The sequence below is a fragment of the Eucyclogobius newberryi genome, unplaced genomic scaffold (genome assembly GCF_026437365.1).
Source record: "Eucyclogobius newberryi isolate DKJ021-1_F unplaced genomic scaffold, fEucNew1.0.hap1 SCAF_17, whole genome shotgun sequence".
NCBI lineage: Eukaryota > Metazoa > Chordata > Actinopteri > Gobiiformes > Gobiidae > Eucyclogobius > Eucyclogobius newberryi.
This window is the reverse complement of record NW_027315801.1, coordinates 29547876-29570564: the sequence shown is the minus strand read 5'-3', so window position 1 is coordinate 29570564 and position 22689 is coordinate 29547876. Positions and strand designations below refer to the sequence as shown.

The 22689-nt window shown below is 40.5% G+C and overlaps 2 protein-coding genes across 3 annotated transcripts; both read right to left on the bottom strand.

Moving 5' to 3' along the window:
- Positions 1 to 4789: 4789 nt before the first annotated feature.
- On the bottom strand, positions 4790 to 6635 carry kcna10a (potassium voltage-gated channel, shaker-related subfamily, member 10a). The gene has a single exon (XM_072450242.1). The coding sequence runs from the start codon at positions 6539 to 6541 to the stop codon at positions 4790 to 4792; it is 1752 nt and encodes a 583-aa protein (XP_072306343.1). The 5' UTR covers positions 6542 to 6635.
- Positions 6636 to 17069: 10434 nt separating this feature from the next.
- kcna2b (potassium voltage-gated channel, shaker-related subfamily, member 2b) lies at positions 17070 to 21215 on the bottom strand. Of its 2 annotated transcripts, XM_072449859.1 has the most exons (3): positions 20946 to 21215; positions 20059 to 20208; positions 17070 to 19328 (listed from the first exon to the last, which is right to left on the bottom strand). In XM_072449859.1, exon 3 carries the CDS (start codon positions 19233 to 19235, stop codon positions 17736 to 17738), a length of 1500 nt encoding a protein of 499 aa, XP_072305960.1. In that variant the 5' UTR covers positions 19236 to 19328; positions 20059 to 20208; positions 20946 to 21215; the 3' UTR covers positions 17070 to 17735. The 2 variants fall into 2 exon arrangements, with proteins under 2 accessions (XP_072305960.1, XP_072305961.1); XM_072449860.1 differs by lacking the exon at positions 20059 to 20208.
- Positions 21216 to 22689: the final 1474 nt, after the last annotated feature.

The following is a 22689-nucleotide window of genomic DNA, read 5'->3' as shown; positions in this document are numbered from 1 at the left end:
TTATTTGGCAGGAGTTGGTGGAGCCCATTTGATGCCTGTACCACATGTTCTCACAGCTGTTATTACCTGTGCTGATCCTTTTATATAAAGCCTCTGGATGAATCATGACCTCTACTTCTGTCTCTGCCCTTCACCAGCCGCACCAGCCACTGATCAGGCCAGTCAGGACCCGAGCAGCTGGTTGGAGCTTTGATGGAATTGGATGGAAGCTAAACTTGAAAGTATGACCCCAGTTCAAATATGCATGTGGTTGGAATTTTGACAGTGCAAATAAGTTTTGTGATATTCATAAAAAAAAATCTGGCATCAAATATTGATTAGAATGAGATTAAAATCTGATATCTGTCTGCTTCCTGTTCCTCTGGAGATGACTTCGATGCGTGACATTTTCTGTAATCTCATTTGGCAGCTTGGAAAATTTAGTCTAGTTAAAGAAAGGATGGCCTACTTGTTTGTTTGAGTTGTTTATTTATTTGAGTCAAGTTTTTTTCATTCAAGACAAAGTTTTCCAAAGGGGATTTAAATGGATTATTTCATTACAAGTGTAGCTTTATTGGGGTCAAAGGTCTCCTTGTTTGTTTAAATGGTTAAAGAACAAAATTTGCCAGATGTTGTTGCCACTTCACAGTTATATGCATCATACTATGTCCTCGTTCTTAACCTCGTACTTCTAAGTCAACAACCACTTTTTCCTAGTAAACCCATTATTCTGCTGCATTCATTTGGTCTTAAAATGCCTGGTCCAACCTGATGGGGAACTGCTCCAGGAAAAGTCAGGCCCGCAGGCAAACCTTTTGTTGAGTTGTTTTTCTTGTTGAACCGTGGCTTATTGTGGGTGATGTTACATCTAAATTCCTTATCTCAAACTGTTTCATTATCATCGGGTCAATTCAACAAAAATCTTACATGATTTCTTTGAACTTACCTTATTTGAACTGTGTGAATGTGTGCTTGGATATCAGACTGAGCGCGAATGGCCCTCCACACCAGGACTTGTTCCCCCAGATAGGTTTAGCTATTGATGCTAACATGTACTGTCCATTTTCTCACCACAAATGATTAATACTTGACAAATGGGAAGTCAGACATCTTCCTGTTTTGCCCCTTTGTTGTAGTTTAAGCGCTGTACATTCATCCACATTTGAAAGGATTTGTTTGGCCCAGATGCCCATGGGGATGAGAGAGGGAAGGACATGCACGAAAGAGTCGGAGCATTATTCAAACTCATGACCCACAATACGGATTTCTTTTCCGATTCTGAAACAAACTTCATCCTTTGCGTGTGGTGTTCTCCCTGAGCCTTCTCACCGCTGCCCATATCTCTCACTGTTGTGGAACTTTCCATCAGAGCCACTCGTTAATGATAGAGCGACCTCATGTATGTTTCAGCAGTGGACAGGGATCTTTTGAAAAGCAAAAAAAAACAAAAAAAACAATCATAAACATCCAAAAAGGGCAACATGTGTTTTCATCTGTCAACTGAAAGTACTCTTATAACTCCGTATATCCCTGTTCTGCTTTTGACAGCTCTTTGTATTAATTATACATATTTATACATACTGTGCTCATGTATAATAATTCATATAGATCCTAAGTATCGCAACAAATATCTTGCTTCAGAGGTAATTGTGTGTATGGGGAGGTAAAATGACATGCATACCAGCTAAAGTGATTGAAAAATGTCAATTATTTATTTGGGTAATCCCGTAGCTCATTTTACTATTTACAACTTTGATGAGGTATCTAATGGCGGTAATGGAGCAATCGAGTACAATTAAAGCTGCTATCCAAACCCACTGAGGAATGTAATTGCACAGAACACTTCAGGTTAGACTGTTAAACCGAACAGATGTGCAATCATTTTGTAAGATTTATCCAGTTACACGGAAAATTCAGATCGAGCGGCCCTCATCCGTTGCCTGATTTCCCCAGAGACGACCTTCTGCAGACGTCAGAATGCTGGATGCTCGGGGCCCCACAACGGAACCCACCGGCTCCTGGTTGTAGCTTGCACAAATTTCACAGTTTGATTGATAAGATCTAACACACAACTAGATATATTTAGAACAATCGTACCGCCTTACGTCTCCGTACGTCTCCGCCTGTAAATTACACATTTTCATATTTTATATTCATAGTTATCCCTTTAATTATTTGATCGTTAAATCTTCATGAACCACAGTGGATAAAGTGTTCATTCATTTAACGGGTCAATGTCACGGTTATGTTCTCGCAAACCTTCAGATTAACAAACTATTAATTTGAACAACAATTTAAATTGGTTGGTGCCCCATATAACTCTTAAAATATGAAATACCCACACTCATGCTGTGTGGCATGTTTGAAATCTTGATTCATTTATTTAATAAATATCAGCTTTGAATAATAATGGGAGGACATGAATAACACTACGGTACATGGACTAGCAGTAATACTACACATATAAATATCCTCAGTCTGGTTGAACACCTTCAGTAAAGCATATGTGATTAAAGACAGCTGCCTTTTGTGTATAGCTCTCAAATGTCACTTGTAATCTACTTCCACAGCATATAAGGTATCTGTGTGTCTGTCAGTTTGTTAGCCGCGGTCAGGTCGCGTGTGAACTCTGCCTCCTCCAGCGTCACATGGCCCTCGTCTCTCCCTTTTCATGGGCATTCTCCATTTCCTTTTGCTGACCTTGAATGTCTTAAGCATTTTTAAGACAACACAATGTCCATTGTAAGAACAGTTTTTCTTTGTGATTAAGCTGGATGTTTGATCACAAATGTAGACATAACTGTTGTCAAGTGCAAGGGATAAATGTTTCACACATCAAATGGCAATGCAAATGAGACATCTGATACTCGTCTTGTACTGTCTCCGTTGTGTCCGTTAGAATAATTTAAAGGTGCAGTGCATAACTTTTCTGCTGCAGTCACCTGCTAGTCTCCAGGGAGATACAACTGCTTTGGCTAGAATGTCCACAGAATGAAATTAAACGTATCAATCTCCATGGAGACAAGCAGGTGGTGCTACCAGTTACAGGTCAGATCTGTGGAGCCTACTCACACCCCAGTACGCATCAATCTTATATTCCAAGAAGGCATGTTTTTCAAGCTACTTTTCAGCAATACAATTGTAATTAAATAATAATGCCAGTAAAATCATAGTTTAAAAAGGTACATATTGCACCCTTTCTAATACATACATGAATACAAATGTTGGTGCAGTTTTCCAGTTTTAGCCCTTTATGACAGCTGAGGACTTGGACTCACCAGCTTTTATAGGTCAGTGACCAGGTGAAAGGAGCTAGTACCATTGTTAGCATGGTGCATGTGCCTTTTTGATGTGACCTTACTTCATCTGACGTTATGTGACACTAGAACTACGCATGAGACAGAGAACAACACTGATGTGGGACTATCTATGCCTCTTCAAAAAACAGCGTTTTCAAAAGCGCATTATATCATTTTTCTGGTGGAGGGTCAGTCACCTGCTTGTCTCCATGGAAACGTTATTGTGGTGTTCAAAGCAGCACATTTGCCAGGCTCTGTGCAGCCGGCCTCAGTGTCAAAAGTTTGATTCTTTTCTTTGACATTACGCAGAATGTCCTCACTTTTCTCATCCCCATTTCGCTGTCCTGTTCAAACCTATAGGCAAAACATCCTGAATAATAAAAACTAAATGTATCTGGAGACCTGGTCTGTGGAGAGGCTCACAGGATGCATGTTTTTCAGGGTATTTTAGAGCACTGTATAGCATCTATAATTGAATAATTACAAGATAGATGAGTTTAATGCCATATTGTGGAACATTCTGGGCAAACTGATATCATGATGGTGACGGACCTTCTCAAGAAAAGTTACATAGTTCACTTTAAATTAGATTAAAAAAACAACAACACTGCATTTGTGTAACAGTGCACCATTTACTGAAATCCTTTTCATACATACTAAAGTACAGCGTGGTCATAAAATCATTTTAAATGTGAACACAACAACCAAGGCTTTCACTTCTGCTTGATAGTTTTGCACAGCAATGGCATTTAGTACAGAAACAAATATTACAGACAATATAATAATTATGATGATAGAAAATATTCCAGTGAGTTATTGAATTCACCAAAAACACATATAGATAATGCAAACATATCCAGTCATCCAGTGATATCCTGTCAAGTTTTTTTGTAAAGCCATATGGGAAACTAGTGTAGAGGTTGAAAAACAAAACAAACAAACATTAACTTCCTACATTTCCTCAAGTAAAAAATACTGATAACATTGATAACAGTTATTGAGATTGGCAAAGTCATCCCAACAAGGCACTCCGCTGGAACACTCTGGAGCCAGTCACACCGCTGGCCTTCATAACAAAACAGATCCAAGTCTTAATGCAAAAAGTGAACATTTCCATAGATGCCAAAGTCGCTCTTGAGAAACCAGTGATTCTTTTTCTTTATATTTGTTACAATGTCATTGAGGCGATCTGGTCCCTTATCTAGTGTTCAGTCAAACCAAACTGTGAGCTAATATTGCATACTAAAAGGGCCAGAAATAATACATTGGTTTTGTACAAAATAATGACAATAAGTGATGCAACGTTTAAACAGACAAAACATTTAATTTACAATTGTGTTTGTTCATCCTAGTCTTATGATTCAGACCTAGTGAAGGCACTGCTCTGTCTGAAGCTCTGTTACTCAAGTTAGATTTTAATCATCCTTTGAAATGTGATTTAATTGACTTTCACACTGCAAATATCAATTATAAACATACATCTGTTAGCATTATTATATATAACAGTAGATTCATTTCTCTTTTTCATTCTTTTTCGACCATAAGCCATTTAGTTTATTGAATGAGGTGATACTACCTTTTTTTTTCTTTTCGCCCTGTTTGATAGCGTCAGCCTTCAACGCTTCCTCGATCGCCTCTGAAAAGGGCGTCTTGTCCTCAGCCTCTGTCTCCCTGTGGTAGAAGTAGTTGAAGTTGGAGACAATGACAGGAACAGGTAAAGCTATTGTCAGTACACCTGCTATTGCACACAATGTCCCAACCATTTTACCGGCCATGGTTATCGGACACATGTCTCCATAACCCACGGTGGTCATAGTCACCACTGCCCACCAAAAGCCATCCGGTATGCTGACAAACTGTGTGTTAGGTTCATCCACCTCTGCAAAGTATATAGCGCTGGAGAATAGGATAACTCCGATGAAGAGAAAGAAGATGAGCAAACCAAGCTCACGCATACTGGCTTTTAGAGTTTGTCCCAAAATCTGGAGGCCCTTTGAATGACGGGACAGTTTGAATATGCGAAAAACCCTCACAAGTCGGATGATTCGCAAAATGGCCAAAGACATATTCTGACCTGAGCTCTCCTCTGGTGTGCTTACCAGTTCTGTTACTAAAGTAATAAAATAGGGGGTGATGGAGATGATATCAATAGAGTTCATCAGGTTGTGGAAGAAGTCTCTTTTGCTTGGACACGCCAGAAAACGCACGCACAGCTCAAAGAAGAACCAAGCGATGCACGCTGTCTCAATGATAAAGAAAGGGTCATTGAAAGGTGTTGCATTCTCTCCAAATAGAGCGTGCGCAGTTAGATTTCCTGTTCTGTTGAAAGAGTGCGCTGGGGTGGCAACAACCCGGTCAAACTCGTCTCTAAATTCTGGGAGTGTTTCCATACAGAATATAATTATTGATATGATAATGACAAAAAGCGACACAAGAGCTACACCTCGGGCGGCATTTGAAGATTCAGGATACTCGAACAAAAGCCAGAACTGTTTTTTAATGTCATGTGTGGGCAAAGGGACCTCAGAATCTTTTATAAAACCTTCATCTTCTCTGAACTGTTCCATGGCATCACTCCCAAGCTCGTAGAAAATGATTTCATCAGCAAACACGTCCAGGGGAACATTCGCTGGTCGCCGAATTTTTCCTCCGGACTGGTAGTAGTACAAGATTCCATCAAAACTTGGACGGTTTCGATCAAAAAAATACTCGTTCCTCATTGGATCAAAGTAGTCCATTCGCTTCAGAGCGTCCCCCAAGAGTGTCTCTGGAAACTGGTCTAGTGTTTTCAACTGCGTTTCAAATCGAAGCCCTGCTATGTTGATGATGACCTTTTGATCTCCATCATCAAGCCCCCGTTTATCGATGAATATATCCTCACAACACTCTTTTGCAATTCGATTAAAGATCTTCTCACTTTCCTTACTGCCTTCACTGCTGAGGAGTAACTTCCAGCTTGATAGCATGCTAGCACAACTGGTGCGCCCCTGACGACTTGCAGTTGGCAGTGTCGGGGAGTGTTGGATGCTGAGTCTTCGGGCTTGCGGAACGGGGCAGGGGGAGTTTGAGTCCCAGCAGCATGAGGGCATATGGCTGGGAGAGGCCGAGACGGCAAACTGAGAGGCCCGCCTGAGGTAGCCGCTGGGAGGGACACTGTAGTCCTGGGACAGGTCTGTAGTGAGGGCGGTGGTCTCATTGGCAAAGTGGTCTACCTCGTTCTCATGGTCTTCAAGGCTTTCAAAGTCTACCAGGGCCACCTCCATGGCTCCAGCTCAGCCACTGCCACCCAGCAGATTAGGAATATAACTCTCACTTGACGAAATATGTTGGTTTGTGGAGAGGGTCTGCTGTTCTGTCTTCACCGGGACCTTGAAGAGAAAAAAACATTTATTTTATTCATATCGCGGTAACTTAACTAAAATCCTTACTCCTTCCTTGATATGACAAAACAAAAAGCAGAACACCTCACAATGACCCCACTTTCTGTCTGGGCTACAGTTAGAGATGATAGTGCCATGTAACTGGGGCTGTGCATATATTTTTACATAATTAACTGGCTGAGCAGTGATAGCCCAGGCAAGTCAGACACCACCATAATCTCTGTGAGCTTAAATCCATCTGCAGTATATTTACCTGCATTGGCGTCAGATTTACACACTGGTATAGTATTTGTTTAGCCCTGTAATGTGGCTGGATGTGTGCTCACTCTGGTTCTGGATGAGCTGAGAGGCGCTGCAGATGTTTAATTAAAGACACCACACATAAGTCACCACCTAAAACCACTGATACCAATCCTACTGCAGACACATCGAGGAGAGACGAGAAGAGCTGTGGACAAAATATTCAAAAAATATACTAAAGTAAAATACTCTTACTGTTTACTGAAGCAGAATACTTTGTTCTAATGTACTTCTTCCATCAGTTGTAATTTTTACGGTGTCCAAAATGGTGGGCTTAACAACTAAATCTGCTATATCGACTGCAGACATACTTGGCCCTCCTTGTATCAACTGATTTATATTGAGACAATTTCAAGTCTGAACTAAAATTGGACTCCACTATTGCCTCAGTAGTTCTAGGAGCTAGCGCAGGACAAAATGCAGTTAAAATTTATTATTGATTCCATAACGTTAAACTGAATTGAAAAGGAATCTGTATATCACCAGGAGATTTTACATTTTCAATCATTTCAAATCCTTTAATTTCCCTTTTAAAAAGTAAAATGTTTTTTTACACCACAGCCAATAATGGGTGTGTTTAAAAAATGTGATTTGAAATTTGATGAATATGTATGATCACAGTTTTGTGTGGCAGGGTGGGTGGTGTTGCAAAAATAAAATAAAAAAAATACAGCAATAAAAAATACATTAATGGATGAAGTTAAAAAAATAAACCCTTTTTTGAAATCTAAAAAATATTCAATAAGTTGGTTAGTTATCTATCTTTTTCAGTATAGGCAGTTGTTGTTGTTGTTGTTGTTGTTGTTGTTGTTGTTGTTGTTATATAAATGGCAATTGGGCGTTGTATGATCAACATGTGGTTAGCTGCTATAGTGCCAAAGACAAATTATTTCCTGAACATATTTTACCTTGCCTCCTGCTCTTTGAAGTTTTGGATTGTCCCCTCAGTTTCCCTCAATAAAGGAGATCAATATCAAAAGGGAACTATTTTTTTTATTTTTTTATCAATGAAACATTATTTAATGCAGATTGTGGGAAGAAAAGGCATTTATTTATTTATTTTTAGATTAAAAAAATAAACAAAACTCTGAGAATTGATTGATATACAAACAATATAAATATAATAATGCTTAACCAACAGAACAACAGAAAAGTATTATTTTTAGTTAATTGATGTTTAGTTATTTTTTGGTTAAGTAGTAAAATGGTGCTTACCGTTTTTATCCCCCATAGAGTGTGTGAGATGTCATCATACTATAAAGTTCACCTCATCAGACGGAAACAATACACTGAGCTGCTGCTGTTGCTACCTCCTCAATCGGGATCAGAATGACTAATCTATCACAGACTACATTGGGGTAACCTTACTCTGCTGCAGAAACCAGAGCTGAGGCTGAGGCCAGTGCACAGCACACACAGGGACACAGATGCATGCTGAGAGGCCTTTCTCATTAAACCAAAATGAGCCTTCAAAAAGACTGTGTCCAAACATCTCCCCAGACTGACATTTAACATCTGCATTGAGCTAAGCCTATTCAAGTATATCCAATTAAATGGACAATACAAGATCTGTCACGCTCCATCGGCCAGAACAGTGTGATAAGATCCCCATTAGATGTTCACGCCTGACTCACTGCACAGACACGGCCCATCACCATATCGGACTTATTTACAATCAAAGATTCATGTTAAACAACTCCATTACCGTGTTCAACAAGACAAGTGAATAATGGGGCTTCTTGTTCTTAGGCCATATAACATACAAAGGCCTTTGACAAATATAGTGTAGTTCAACAACATTAATCAGAATCAAAGCTGTAGTGGACGAAGTGACGGAAAATCCTCTCAACCTTGGAGGTGGCAAAAAGAGAAACTTAATCCGTCAAAGTTCCCCAAGTGTTTCCAAGTGCGGCCGGTCGCCGAGGTCAGAGATAATCTGCGGCCAAGGCTAAAGACACACTCAGCATAAGCTTGTGCAAGTATTATTTGCCTTGAGAATCCATAACAATTAATTTAATGATTTAAGGGTAAAAAGTCTAGATTTTACTGACTGAAATAGTAATGCCTTTCTTATTTGGTTGTAGTGAAACTAGCCATGTAAATTAAAGCTTGTAATACTTTTACTATTTGATAACTGTGAGGAATTCTAGTCCATACAGAAGTCCAGGGGTCCTCACACACAGGCCCCTTCTGCTGTGACACTATTAATAATCAGGAGTTAGCCCTATGGACGCAAACAAACAGAAAACCAAGCAAAAATAGAAGTGTCCAATTTTAAGAGGACACTTCTATTTTTTGAAATTCTGTGCCACTTTCAAAGCTTAAAAACATACAACAGCATTTGGTTGTTTTGTGTCATCATTGAAACATTTCCATTAATTAGACCATACATGTCTGCACATACAATATCAAACAAAAGCGTGTTTTTCCCTGGACCAGCTACAGACCGTCTCCTCCAGAGTTTCTGTTCTGGTGTCGTCACAGTAAATCCAATGCTCTTTGAATGTCACAACCCTCTCCGTTTATACAGGGTTAGAACCAACCAAACCAATGAGAAAAGATCTAACTGCCCTTTTGACCAGCTCACCGCTGTGACATCTCCACATGTCGACAAACATGAGCAGATGTTCCTCCACATCTGCACTAAGCACCAGACAATCCTTTGTTGCAGACTATGAAAATGTGTTTATATATTCACACCAACTATATTTAATACATTTTGTAGAAATGTATAGATATATCAATGAGTGATGTATCTATACAGGAAACTTAACATCTGTGCATTTTTAAGTCGTGGAAATAAAACGGATCATTAAGATGTCCAGAGCCAGAAGGCTGATCTCCCTAATCTCTTTCATACAACTGTATCAACACGCAACAATGCACAGTCCTGTTTAAAGGGATGCAAGGTCATCTTACACACTGATTTTCTCTATTGGATATAGAATCCATCATTCAAATTTTGACAAAGATAAATGACACAGTGTTCAGCTATTGATATTACATGTTGACATTGACATATTGACTAAAATAGCAACAGGTGTAATGGTCTGAACAGAAAATTGTACATGTATTCTTACTTAAAAATGGTCCACTATGATAAATGTATTCACCATATTAAAACGTATTAATTTGCCACTGTTTCCCTCTAGTATTAGCATGTTTCACATTGCTGTGGAGGTAATATCTCACATCTTTGTCCTCCATCCTTAAATATGTCTCATGTGCAGACCACTATGTCCTGCTCATTAATTAACCATTTCATATGGTTGTCATACTCTATTTCACTAATTAGGTGACACACTTCCGCTCATCCTTAAGCTTTAGCTTTGTAAACTCACCTCATGTTTTTTTCTGTCACACTCATGAATGATGCACAGAGGGACTCCCAACCTAAAACAACTGCTTGAAGACCAGTGACAATGCTTTTGTCCAGATTTTCAGAGAGTCGCACCGTATCAGACCTCATTTAAATTATCAAAATATTCATGATTAAGATGTTTCCCTGGTCTTTGATTTAAATCTTTCTCACAAAATCATAATATTTGTAGATTATAGACACATTCGGTACAGAGCGGCTCTTTTTAGGGGTGGCATATTTGAATATTTTCGTTGAGAGTAGTTGGCCATATGCTGATCTTGAGATTTGTATCTGAGAGATGTTCAAATATGTTGTTGACTGTGTGTGCACTGCGGGCCAAATCCCTGTTTACAGCAGCTGGGGCCCAAATCCTCCTTTGGCCTTTTGACAACTGCCTCATATGCTGATAAATACACGTATACACTCTATATACAGCAATATCTACAACAGGAGCACACAAGGACACATTCTGATACCATCTGAACACAAATCAGATTCTCTATTTTGACTATTAGATAAATGTACTTCAATTGTAAATACTGTTTCTGTTTGAACTCATACTATTGACTGTTTTATTGATATTTTGTAAAGCGTCTTATAGTGCCTTGAAAAGTGCTATATAAATAAATTGTATTATTATTATACTTGAGTGATGATTAGTCTTAAGTTGGGAACTTTATTTAATTGTGTTGATGTCACTGAACTTTACGGAGCAGTTGCCGTGACATTTGATCAAAATGTAGTTATTTCATTTTCTGTCATTTTACTTTGTCCCAAATCTTCTTGGTAGTTATATATTATATTTCCATTTTGACACTTGTTTATGTCAAATTTGTAGCCTACTTTTCCCACTACAAGGTGGATTACATGCATCAATAGGTTTTAGTATAGGGATCATCACTGCTAGAATAGAAGCACTTAAAGGTCCAGTATCACTAGTCTAATTCACGCACAAAGCACAACAAGCATTCCAACTATAGACCTTTTCCCGCCCCGCCCACTTTTCCTCTTTTTCCTGCGTACCGCCAATTCCGTTATAATCGCGCTTCCGGTCCAGAGAACTCCGTTAATTTAAATGGAGAACATGGGAAAAGTATCGCCGCTAAAACTTGCTATAAAGTAGATTGATTTAAATAAATTATCCAACAAACCGTCTGCCATGTTAACCAATACAACTGGGAGCAGGATTACGTGGTATGGCGGTGCCAGGACGGGCTTCCGGAATAAGGTGAATAGAAGCAGATTAAAGCTCTCATACCACAGAATAGAAGCACAGATCAGACGAGGCCAGAATGGGCATCTGTTGTGGCTTTATTCCATATCACTAATGTTCAGTGGAGATGAGTAAACAGGAGCGCCTGCACAAAAAAGACCACCTGATACTCTTGTGTGAACCTGTTTTTAAAAGAGAGGCTCATGTAACAGACTTTCTGACACCTTAGAATGGCTTTCAGTGGCTTAAATATACAACCTGCTCACACAAACCTTTTATATGGTGACAATAACAGACACTGCATGTATTGTACTGAGCCACTTGCTTGGCAGTGCAAAACAAGATTACTTCTACTTTGTTGCGTTCCTTTATAAAGAATTTAAGCAAGGATTTAGGCACAACAGTTGTTCAAATGTAAAGTGGTAAAATGAAAAGTTACAGAGTACCTTACCTTCTCAGACGTAGCGTTACTACATCACACTACATAAACTTTGTCCTTTGGGATGCACTGTGGTCATGGTGTCCGGTGCGCACTGGACGGACTCTCCACTGCGCGCGCCCTGTCCTCAGCTCCGCACAGACAACAGTCACGGCGGAGGAAGGGCTCCGGCCAATCAGTCACAAAGGGCCAGATGTGACCGTGATATAACACCGACAACATGGCTACGATTAATTTGGCCAATTCTCCACACGCAGAAATCCTTGCGTCCTCATGGTGTTCTGTAGCTGTGCACTCTGACAGAGAGGGGCCGTGAGAGGGAGGGGAGAGGAGGGAGATTAGAATAGGATTGTATCATCTAAAATGACTTGTGTTCATGGCAACAACACACATGGAACTGAGCGGCTGTGGCCAGGCGCCGAGGGCCCATGCGGGCTCCTTCATAGGCTATAAAGTATGTGGGAAGTTATTATGGTTATGGGAGGTAAGAGAGAGAGGCACGAGACAAAATAAGGTTTGCCGCAGTTTATTGCAAACGTATTTAAGAACTTTGTCCAACCTTCAGATGATTGAAAGGAATTCTGAATGTATGTTGAAACGTCTCTATTTCATAAACATTGTCCAGATGATTACCTTTACCTTTCTACCATGTTAAACATGCTGTTTCTAGTCAATACCTCCCTAAATACACACGCTGGCCCAATCAATAAACATGTGGCCCGCGCACATTGTAAAAGTCATGCGAGCATCTCCAATGAACTTTTGACCTTGCACAAGACGAAAAGCTTCCACCGTCTGGACTCTGTCCGCTCTGAGGGGAATAAGTGGAAGCAGGGCTCCCTCTGCTGGTGAAACGTGGTTAGTCCCCTAGTGCAGTAACGTTTTAATTTACCTTAATCCAGATAGAAAAGATCCAGATTAGGAGAAGATGCACACAATTATTATCTAATTCACTCTGGATTCCCCAAGAAGTAAAAATATGGATCACAGATTTTTTTAAAAGGCCTACATTTGGGTCTAAATTGATTCATTTATAGTAAATCCATGTGCAATATATTATTTGCCTATAGAAGAGGGTTTTAGTACAACATTAATTTATCACAGAGGCTATATTCACCCCGGTGGAGCATTAAGTTAAAAATAGATGGGTACAGTAGAAAAGGATGAGTTGATGAATAATTAACGTGGGTGGATATTTCGGGACCCAAAAACCAAGAAAGGAATCGGCTGCCTATGACAGAGGAGAAGAAAAGTAAAAAAGATATTGGCTAACAATATTCTCTTACATCACGTGAATGTAATATGAACATTAAAGTCAAAATGAGGGGAGCTTCAAGTACAAGTTCAACTTTAAACAAGCTGTTCTTGACACTTTTTAAAGAACATTTTAATTTACTTTTGAGTGAGTTCAGTTTATGTGGAATATGTGGCCCAAGTTTTACACATACTGGATAATGGATAATTGCAGTTATTTTAAGAGCCTTTAGGGGGCAGTAAAGACACTTTGCATTGTGGGCACATAAGCCACCTTTAGCCTCCCAGATCATTCTCAAAGAATTAACAGAATGTCATCGAGGAACTTTTTTTGCAGTATTTTGTAAAATGTTTTGCTCTAGATGAACATGGACTCCTGTGATGTAGGTTAAATGGTAAACCAGTGGTAACATTTGTATTTATATTCAGTTTGTCTGTAGCTACACGTGCAACATAAATGATTAATTAAAAGAAAAACATTACTTAACGATTAGTGCAAATTTGTAATAATGTTAGATAACCTTGTCACAAATTGTATTTTAAATATGCTTCATTGTTTCTTAATTCAAAATGCATCATATTCAAATGGCGTTAAATGTATGCTGCAGATTTAAGTCTTTATAGTGGTCCATCTCACTATTTTAAAAAATCCACTTTCATCCAATCAGTCTCTCCATTTATTCCTGTGCCTTATTTAAGCTCATGTGAGCACTGTGTATATAAGTGTTCTGTGATGGAGAGGGACAGAACGTAGGCCGAACCCATAAATCCATTATGTTCATTCAATGCATTGACAGCTGGTGCTCCCCTGTGGTCTCCTTATTTTCTCAAACATCATCTTGTCTTTAACATTTTCCTGATATTTTCCTCCTCTCCCTCATCCAAACAGCTAATTCTCTACCTGCCAGGGCACTATTTTTGGAGTGATTTTCATTGTGGCAGTTTACCCACACACTCAAAACAATGTTTTGCTTGCACATCAATTGAGAGCAAGGAGGAGGCAGTCCCCATTTCCACAAAGGAAACCTGCAGAGTGCTAAAAATAGCACAGGCTAATATAGGGGGAATCCAAAAGCCTCCCCTCCTCCACACCCGCACACATTCACTGGTTGTAGACCATGGTAAGACACAGACAGAACCCCTATTGTAACTATGCTATAAAGAAGGCTCCATTGGACAGGCCATTAACTGGGCTGTGTATTAGGATATAAATCAGCTCCCTAGTGCTACCTACACAAGAGGTATTCACTTAGACTCTTACAGCCTGAAACATACAAGTACAAATCCTCACTCCATCAAAATGACAACCCATAAAATGAGAGTGCAGCTGTAGGTTGTTACTGTATCGAGATCAATTCAATTAACTTTTAACAATTAATTAAGCATTCGATCATTTTACTTTAAACAAGGCCATTTGGAGATATCTTGGTAATCTTTGGTAACAATGATGTGCTGATAACAGATTAACATTTTGTGCAGTTCATTCAGTTCACTCCTCAAACACAAAATTGGAATCCTGCTAAATGTTTGAAATACCATTACCCTCAACTGCGTCTTTCATCTTCACTTTCATTGTCAAAGCTTTTATAAATAAAGCACTTTGCTTTCTGAGTAAACCACAATGAGCATAAGGTTCACTTAGTGAGAGGAGCAGGGCACCGATCCACTGAGGAGGTGAAGGTCGATGGGCAATTCAACTCTGCCTCTATAATGGATGTGAAAGCACCAGCATTAGAGGGCTGTCATAGTGGTGCTCAGGCCAATTTATTCACTAAATGGAATTAACAATCATAGAACCGCTCGAAAAAGACTGAAACAAAAACAAGCTATTTAACACTATCTACATATTTACATACAAGTTTGGGGGCATTTTATTCACATTTGAGTTTGTGGTCGTTTGAGAATGTTCAGTTTGGTTGAGATGATACAAAACATGGCTTAGATACTTGAAACCACTTTGAGTGACACAGACACTAGAGCTGAGACTATTCACACACCCATAGTAACTGTTCCAAACACAATGCAGCTGATTAATACATTTTATACTGAAGCTTTGTGCCTGGTATATGTAGCTATTAAAGACACAGTAAATATAATTCGATGTTTTAGTCCCAGCACGTGTACTATATGACTTAAAGTGCTTCAAGATAACATTCAGATCATGAAATTAATTACAAAGAGACAAACATTCCTTTCAGTTAAAAAAAGAAGAAAAAAAAAGGTTGACCCAGTAGCATTATCAAACATAGACAATATTTCACAAGCAATGCAGCTTTTATTCATGGGTTATTTTGACAAGCAAACACTTTCATTCCCAGGTATAGAGGGACGTGGCATTGCAGAAGCATAGTTTTGAATCAGAAGCTTTAGGTATTTAACACACAGTCAGTTTACTATCTAGTGCTTGGCTACATGTGTCCCATACAGTGGCTTCTACAGCTGTATATCCGACAATGATTATGTAAGGTTATAGGTTAAGTTTAGTGTGAAAGAAGACATTTGGTCTTGATAAGGAGCACAAAGGTGTCAAACATAGCTGTCCACACAGTAGCGCAGTGGTTCATAGCAATATAGGGCCTTTCTGTGTGGAGTTTGCATGTTCTCCCCGTGTCTGTGTAGGTTTCCTCCGGCTGCTCCGGTTTCCTCTACCACTAACTCCACCCTTCAGTGGGACTTAATAACATCAGCTGCCCAGGGACTACAGGTGGAAATGAGCTTGAGCTACAACCTGGTACAAAGCATCTCTCCTGATAACGTTGATATATATTGTGCACTGTCCCTGTCTCAAATGAATTAACTATCTAACTAATGTAGTACAGTTAAGTGCTGTGCACCGTGGCAGTTGAATTAGCACACATATCTGAATAGAAAGAGAGAGGAACGCGGGCAGTGTTTGTCAGAGTTGCGTTACTTCATTTCAGCAATCTCAGTAGCATCAGTATGGTTGCCATTTTCAAAACAAACGGCTTCAGCTACTCAGAAAATCAGAGCCTCTAAGCAAAACATTTACTCCCGGTTGTGAACTGCAACAACCAAGAGCATCAGGTTGTTCTGACCCAGTATCAGTGTCTTACAACATGTCTCAAAGAGCAGAGCTCTAAGTGCCTCTAAAAGCTCTCTATTGCCATTAATCCCATCGGCTCCTGCCTTGTATAGACACAGAGATGAATAGGAAACACTGTAGACAGGATTGAACGCACTGGACTCACAGGCAGTAATGCTGTTGTGCTTCTGATCTGACATCAGTGAAGAGAGGAGTGCAAACGTTTGTAATGACTGTAAATTTAGCAGGGGTTGGATATAGTATATTGAACATGGGACTGTCATAGAGGCTATTGCATTTGGCTTTTGTAATATGAATATATACTTTAGATTGTTATGCATTTTTCAGTGCATGCTACAATGAATAGTTAACATGCAGCAATACAACGCTATCATTTAAAAGCTGATGAAGGACATTTAGCTCATGCACCACAACTCTTGAAAATACCAATGTAAAAATGGAATGATGCAAGCATAAGACTACATATGTAAACATAATTTTATAGTAAGATATGCCAGTGGCAGCACATTTGTATAAAACCCAAATAAGGATAATAGCTTTTAAGAGACGCCAATTTTGAGCAGAAATGTTCAGAAGTGCTTATATATCGTATCGTTTTTTTTTCAAAGAGTAATGTTTACAGGACAGAGCTAGGAAGATGTTATGGGAAAATAAGAAATTTTAAATAGGCACTCGCATATAAAATGATACACAGAACATAAGAATGAATGTACACATCATTATGTAAACAAGTTGTTGTTGTTTTTTCTTTCTTTCTTTTTTTAATCCAAAAAAATCTAACACCAATTAAAAGTATTTATGACATATATTTTCTATTTTGTCCTCTACATGTCCAAATTCATTATGTTTAGAATCAGATCATCCAGTGCGAGCGCTGGGCCCCATGCAGCTCCCACACAGCGTCAGCTTACTCTTTCAGAGCGGTTCCTCTCATTAACAGCTGTGATCCCGTCTCATTTGTCTGGACTCCTTTTGTGCAAGGCCTTGATAGAGGGAGTGACAGAAATTAAACTGATTGATCTTCGTATACTTTCTTATTCTAAAACTAGATTTTTGAAATGTTCCAGCACTTATCAATAATTCTCAAATAAAATGAAGGGGCAGCTTGAGCAGAAGGCAGCAACTAGTGGTCCCTATATGTTAGGTTAGTAGATAATTACTGTTTGAGCTACTATATGGCTACTGCGAGGCAGGATGACTACAGTTACACAATTAAGAGTAACATCATGCGGACATCAATATTGTCTCTAATAAAACGGCAGTTCTTTGCACTCCAGTCGGGGCCTGGCAGGGCCATGAAGACCATACTAACCATACTAGAGAATGTGGTTAACCTCAGGCCTCAGCTCTGGGCTACCATATACTGTGTGTGCCATACACAGGCTGTCACACTTGTATACTTAGGGTCCCAGTGGACCCAGCTTATCTCCTGTAAGGCAGCTGACTTTATACATCTGTGCGCATCTTTGTGATGTTGACATAGTTAGTGTTGGTTAGTGTGCAGTTCCCTGTCTTCATGCTCTCAGGCCTGAAGTCCTCGGTACTGTGGTTCACTGCCTCCTGGATTTCCACGTAGTCCGACTTACTTAGAGTAGATCCACTACCGCTGCGCCCACTTTTCTTCAGGTCATCTGCTGAGCTGGCCTTAGGCACACTGGGAATGTTCAAGTACTGCGCCTGTTCCTCTCCCTCGGTCTCCCTGTGATAGAAGTAGTTGAAGTTGGATACGATGACAGGTACAGGCAGAGCAATTGTCAACACACCAGCAATGGCACAAAGAGAGCCCACGATTTTCCCTCCGATGGTGGTGGGGACCATGTCTCCATATCCCACAGTGGTCATGGACACTACTGCCCACCAGAATGCCTCAGGGATGCTGCTGAACTGAGACTGTGGCTCGTCCGCTTCCGCAAAGTACACTGCACTGGAGAAGAGGATCACCCCAATGAACAGGAAGAAGATGAGGAGGCCCAGCTCACGCATAGAGGCCTTAAGAGTCTGACCAAGGATTTGAAGCCCTTTGGAGTGACGGGACAGTTTAAAGATCCGAAACACTCGAACAAGACGAATAACGCGGAGGATTGCCAAAGACATGGCTTGCTGTCCCGCTTCTCGGTCCTCTGGCCTCTCTGCCAGCTCTGTACCAAGGGTTATAAAGTAAGGGATAATGGCAACAATGTCAATAATGTTCATGATGTTGCCGAAAAAACCAGCTTTGCTGGGACAAGCAAAGAACCTCACCAGAAATTCAAATGAAAACCAAATGATACAGAGTGTTTCAACAATAAAGAAAGGGTCTGTGAAATAATTGGACGTGTAATAAACGGATGTGGTGTTTGACGTTGCTGGGTAGTAGGTATACATCTCCTCTTCTTCTTTTCTGAAAACTGGCAATGTCTCTAAACAAAAACTGACAATAGAAATGAGAATGACCATGACTGAAATTATAGCAATAATACGAGCTGGCCCCGAGCTCTCCGGGTATTCAAAAAGGAGCCACACCTGTCTCTGAAACTCATTCTCTGGTAACGGCCGCTCTTCTTCTTTTATAAAGCCTTCATCTTCTCTGAAGATCTCCATGGCCTCCTCACCCAGCTCGTAGAAACGGATCTCCTCTGAAAATATGTCTAGGGTAACATTGACTGGCCGACGAAGCCGCCCTCCAGACTGGTAGTAATACAGGATGGCGTCAAAGCTGGGTCGGTTCCGATCAAAGAAGTATTCGTTCCTCAGCGGGTCAAAGTACCTCATCCTCTTCTTAGGGTCACCCAGCAGAGTCTCTGGAAACTGGGAGAGGGTCTTGAGCTGCGTCTCAAAGCGTAACCCGGAGATATTAATGACCACCCTCTCGCAGCACTCATGGTCCGTCTCCGGGTCATACTGGTCCAGCGGTTGACCCGGGTGAGCGGCGGCCTCATCCGTGGGGTCACTTGTGGCAACAGTCATTTCGAAAGGGGCCTGCAGCTTTCACACGGGGTGGTGGCCACAAGGCCAGATGGATGGTCCAGAAACGTGATCCACTGGGAGAAGATTTTTGAGCTGTGAGAAAAAAATACCACAATTTTAATGCCATTCATATAGATATAGGCTATTAAGCACATTTTATCCTTCTCCTAACTGAGCGGTGGGGCAGACTTAGGCTTAAGGGGGTTGAACCTTTTTATCTTAGGCTCCATTGTGTCTGTTGTGTATGTTCTGTTATAAGCGCTCTCTCTCTCTCTTCCTCTCTACGCTGTAGATCGATATGCTCCAGTAACACTGTATCAACTCACAGCAATTACTCCTAACAAATCCTATTTCATACTGAGTGCTGCACATTCTGTGCAAGGAATTCCACTTTTGTCTGTACAACTATTCGGCAAGGATATATATATATATATATATATATATATATATATATATATATATATATATATATATATATATATATAGAGAGAGAGAGAGAGAGAGAGAGAGAGAGAGAGAGAGAGAGAGAGAGAGAGAGAGAGAGAGAGCGCGAGAGCGAGAGAGAGAGAGGGAGAGGGAGATTTAGCTATTTGGTGAACAAATAGCCTAATTAATTAATAATCAATTAATTAATTAATTAACTAAGATTATCTAACACAATAACAATGGTCTTTCATCTGATGGGTCAAATTTATGTAAACAAACCGAGGTTCTGGTCTAATTTAAAGTTTGGCTGATGCATGCAGTTCCCTATTTACTCATGAGGGACTTGGGGTGACCGGTCAAATGTTGTATTTGTTAGTGAAGTCCAAATAAATCCTACCTATGGCTACTGAAACTTGAGAAGCATGTTTACAATCCTCCTTCGCCTAACGCGCCAGTGATGCTGCAGATCTGGGCCCCTGTGGTGTCAATCAAACCGTCTCCTCTCTGACAGTCATGTACCACCCCATCACCCGTGGTCCATCCGGCTCTGCAGCGGCGCGTCGGCGTGGGAGTGGGAGAGGGAACAAGAAGGGTGAAGACGCATCCGGGAGTCTCCCCCCAAGAGCCAGGGCACGGCACAGACATGTCGGTGCGCAGGCAGCGAAGTGTGCTTCAGCTCAAGCGGTGATGATGTTTGTTTAGCGTTTGAATACGCAGTGATGCCCATGCAATAGCCTAAAAATGTATTCTCCCATTCAAGGATATGATGTCTGCAGATAATTACGAATGGGAAGTTGCGTTAGTGGAGGCGCTGAGGGTTTCATCTGGCATGCTTCGATCAAATCACCTGTTTGATCCACAAACAGGACATTACGCTTGTGTTTCTGTTTGTTGTGGCTAAAACATTTTAAGCCTACATTCAATAATATGTCTTTTTGATTGGAAAAATCCATGTGAACGCACCAATAAAGCGCAACAAATGCAGGCGTGTGTTCACAGCCCATTGCATGAAACAGCTGTCTTCAGATGGCGCTTAAGCTCGGAAATCTATCGGGGCAACAGCACAATGTGATACCAGGAGCATGCACTGTGATGGGCAAACATTCACTGCAGTGTCATACTTGATTGTCAAGTAAATTAGTTTGAAGTGGCAGATGCCAGACATGCTCAAGCCATTAGCAATACTCTTCTGTGTGGATCATAATACTCCATGCACTAAACAAAGCAGCATAACATTAAGTGGAGAGTAGGATTCATTTCAGATGTTGGCATGCAGGAATTCACCCTGTTTCTCTTGGTACTATCCTTAGTCCTTTTAAAAAGCGCCTTGAGGTTGAGTCCATTCCATCAAATCTCCTTTAAGCACAATATATGCGGCGACTGTGACATCTCATCACGACCGGTTGTTGCGGATGTGCCGGTTTTCCACGTCTCATATTTCTCGTCAAAGTGATGCGTGTTGGATGCATTTGGACATCGCAGCGCATACTAAAAGCTCGTGCGCCTCGCCCCGTTCTCAGCGCACGCTGCCTCTCTCCACCACTGCCCTCCGCGCAACACATTAAAGGGGAAGCGCCACGCAGTGGCAACGTGTGGCAGCCGGGCAGAGACAGGCACGAAGACGTGTGGGCTACCAAGGAAAACAAAGTGTTCCAACTGTTTTAAACTCCAAGTGATTGCTATAATCACCAAGCAACTGCAAAATAAATTAGGTCAGAGTCAGAGCTATTTTTGAAACTGTGAGTTATTTTTAATCATTGTCTCTTTTCAACTGTCAGAACACAGGCCCTAAACATTATAGTTCTACCATCAAAGCAAAAGCATCAATGATATAGAAAACATATTTGCAACAAATACAACTAAATGAAATTGGTCACTAATGACAAGGCCACTTTTTTCAAACCATTTTCAAATCTCAAGCCTTAAGCCTGTCAGAGGTCATAACAATCATTGTACAATAATTTGTCATTCACTTTCACATCTTAAACATTTGTGAAATATTAGTTGTTTGGATCCTTGTTTGCCTTGATGTTTTCTTTATAGAGGAGCATATGGAAATGAATCATAAATATACGAATCATAAAGATGACCATGAAGGAAACAATGATGCCGCAGCATCCCACGGGAAAGCACAAAGGACAAAGTGATGTAAATTTCTAACACCATTGCCTTGGATTAACTCGCCTTGCTTCTACTCAAGGACAGGTTCAACATCATCGAGTATGCTCTTCCAATCAAAGTGTCAAAGTAATGATGGAGATGATGACATGGTGGCACCCCCTCTCTCTTATGTGTGGGGTGGCGGTGGGGGGCAGGCATCTGAGCACTCAAGTTGAAGGTCTCGATGGGAAGGTATTGACAGTTTTACATAAGCAAGCTGATGAATGTCCAGGAACTCTTAAAACCCTGTGGTCTGTAAATGTAAACGGCCACAGACCCATATTAAATGGAGGCTACTGCTGCAGAAACACGAAATACATCAAATAACTCAACAGAGACCAGTGCGGAGTCGGCAATAAACACACAATAATTAAGGCGTTAGGACTAACTACTGTTTCTGCTGCCCATTGTCATTTCACAATAATACCAGTAGTCTGTAGAATATAACATCTACTGGGATCAAAATGCACTTAATAGGCTTTAGGTCTCGGCTAACATGGGCAGATTCAAGGGCCGTACAATGTAGTGTGTATGGCTGGGTTAAAGAGACATTTCAACATTCTCTAGGGTCGTCATAGATGTAAAAGTCAGGCAAAAGTACTATTATTGTTGTAATTTGTTGTAATATAGCGACGTCAAAGGTGCATCATTATAAAAATTGAATATTTCTTTTTTAACGACTAGGAAAAAATGTGGCTGGGTCATTTCTGGTGACAATCAGAGGCGTGCTACATTTGGATGCTTTCTGAAATGGCATTTGGGGCCTTTTAGTACCGTCTGTACCTCATATCCACGCTCACCTTGAGGCTGGGCATACTCTGTCTAGGTTGGGAGCATCGATTCTGTTTTGTTTTCAGCCAGACAGACC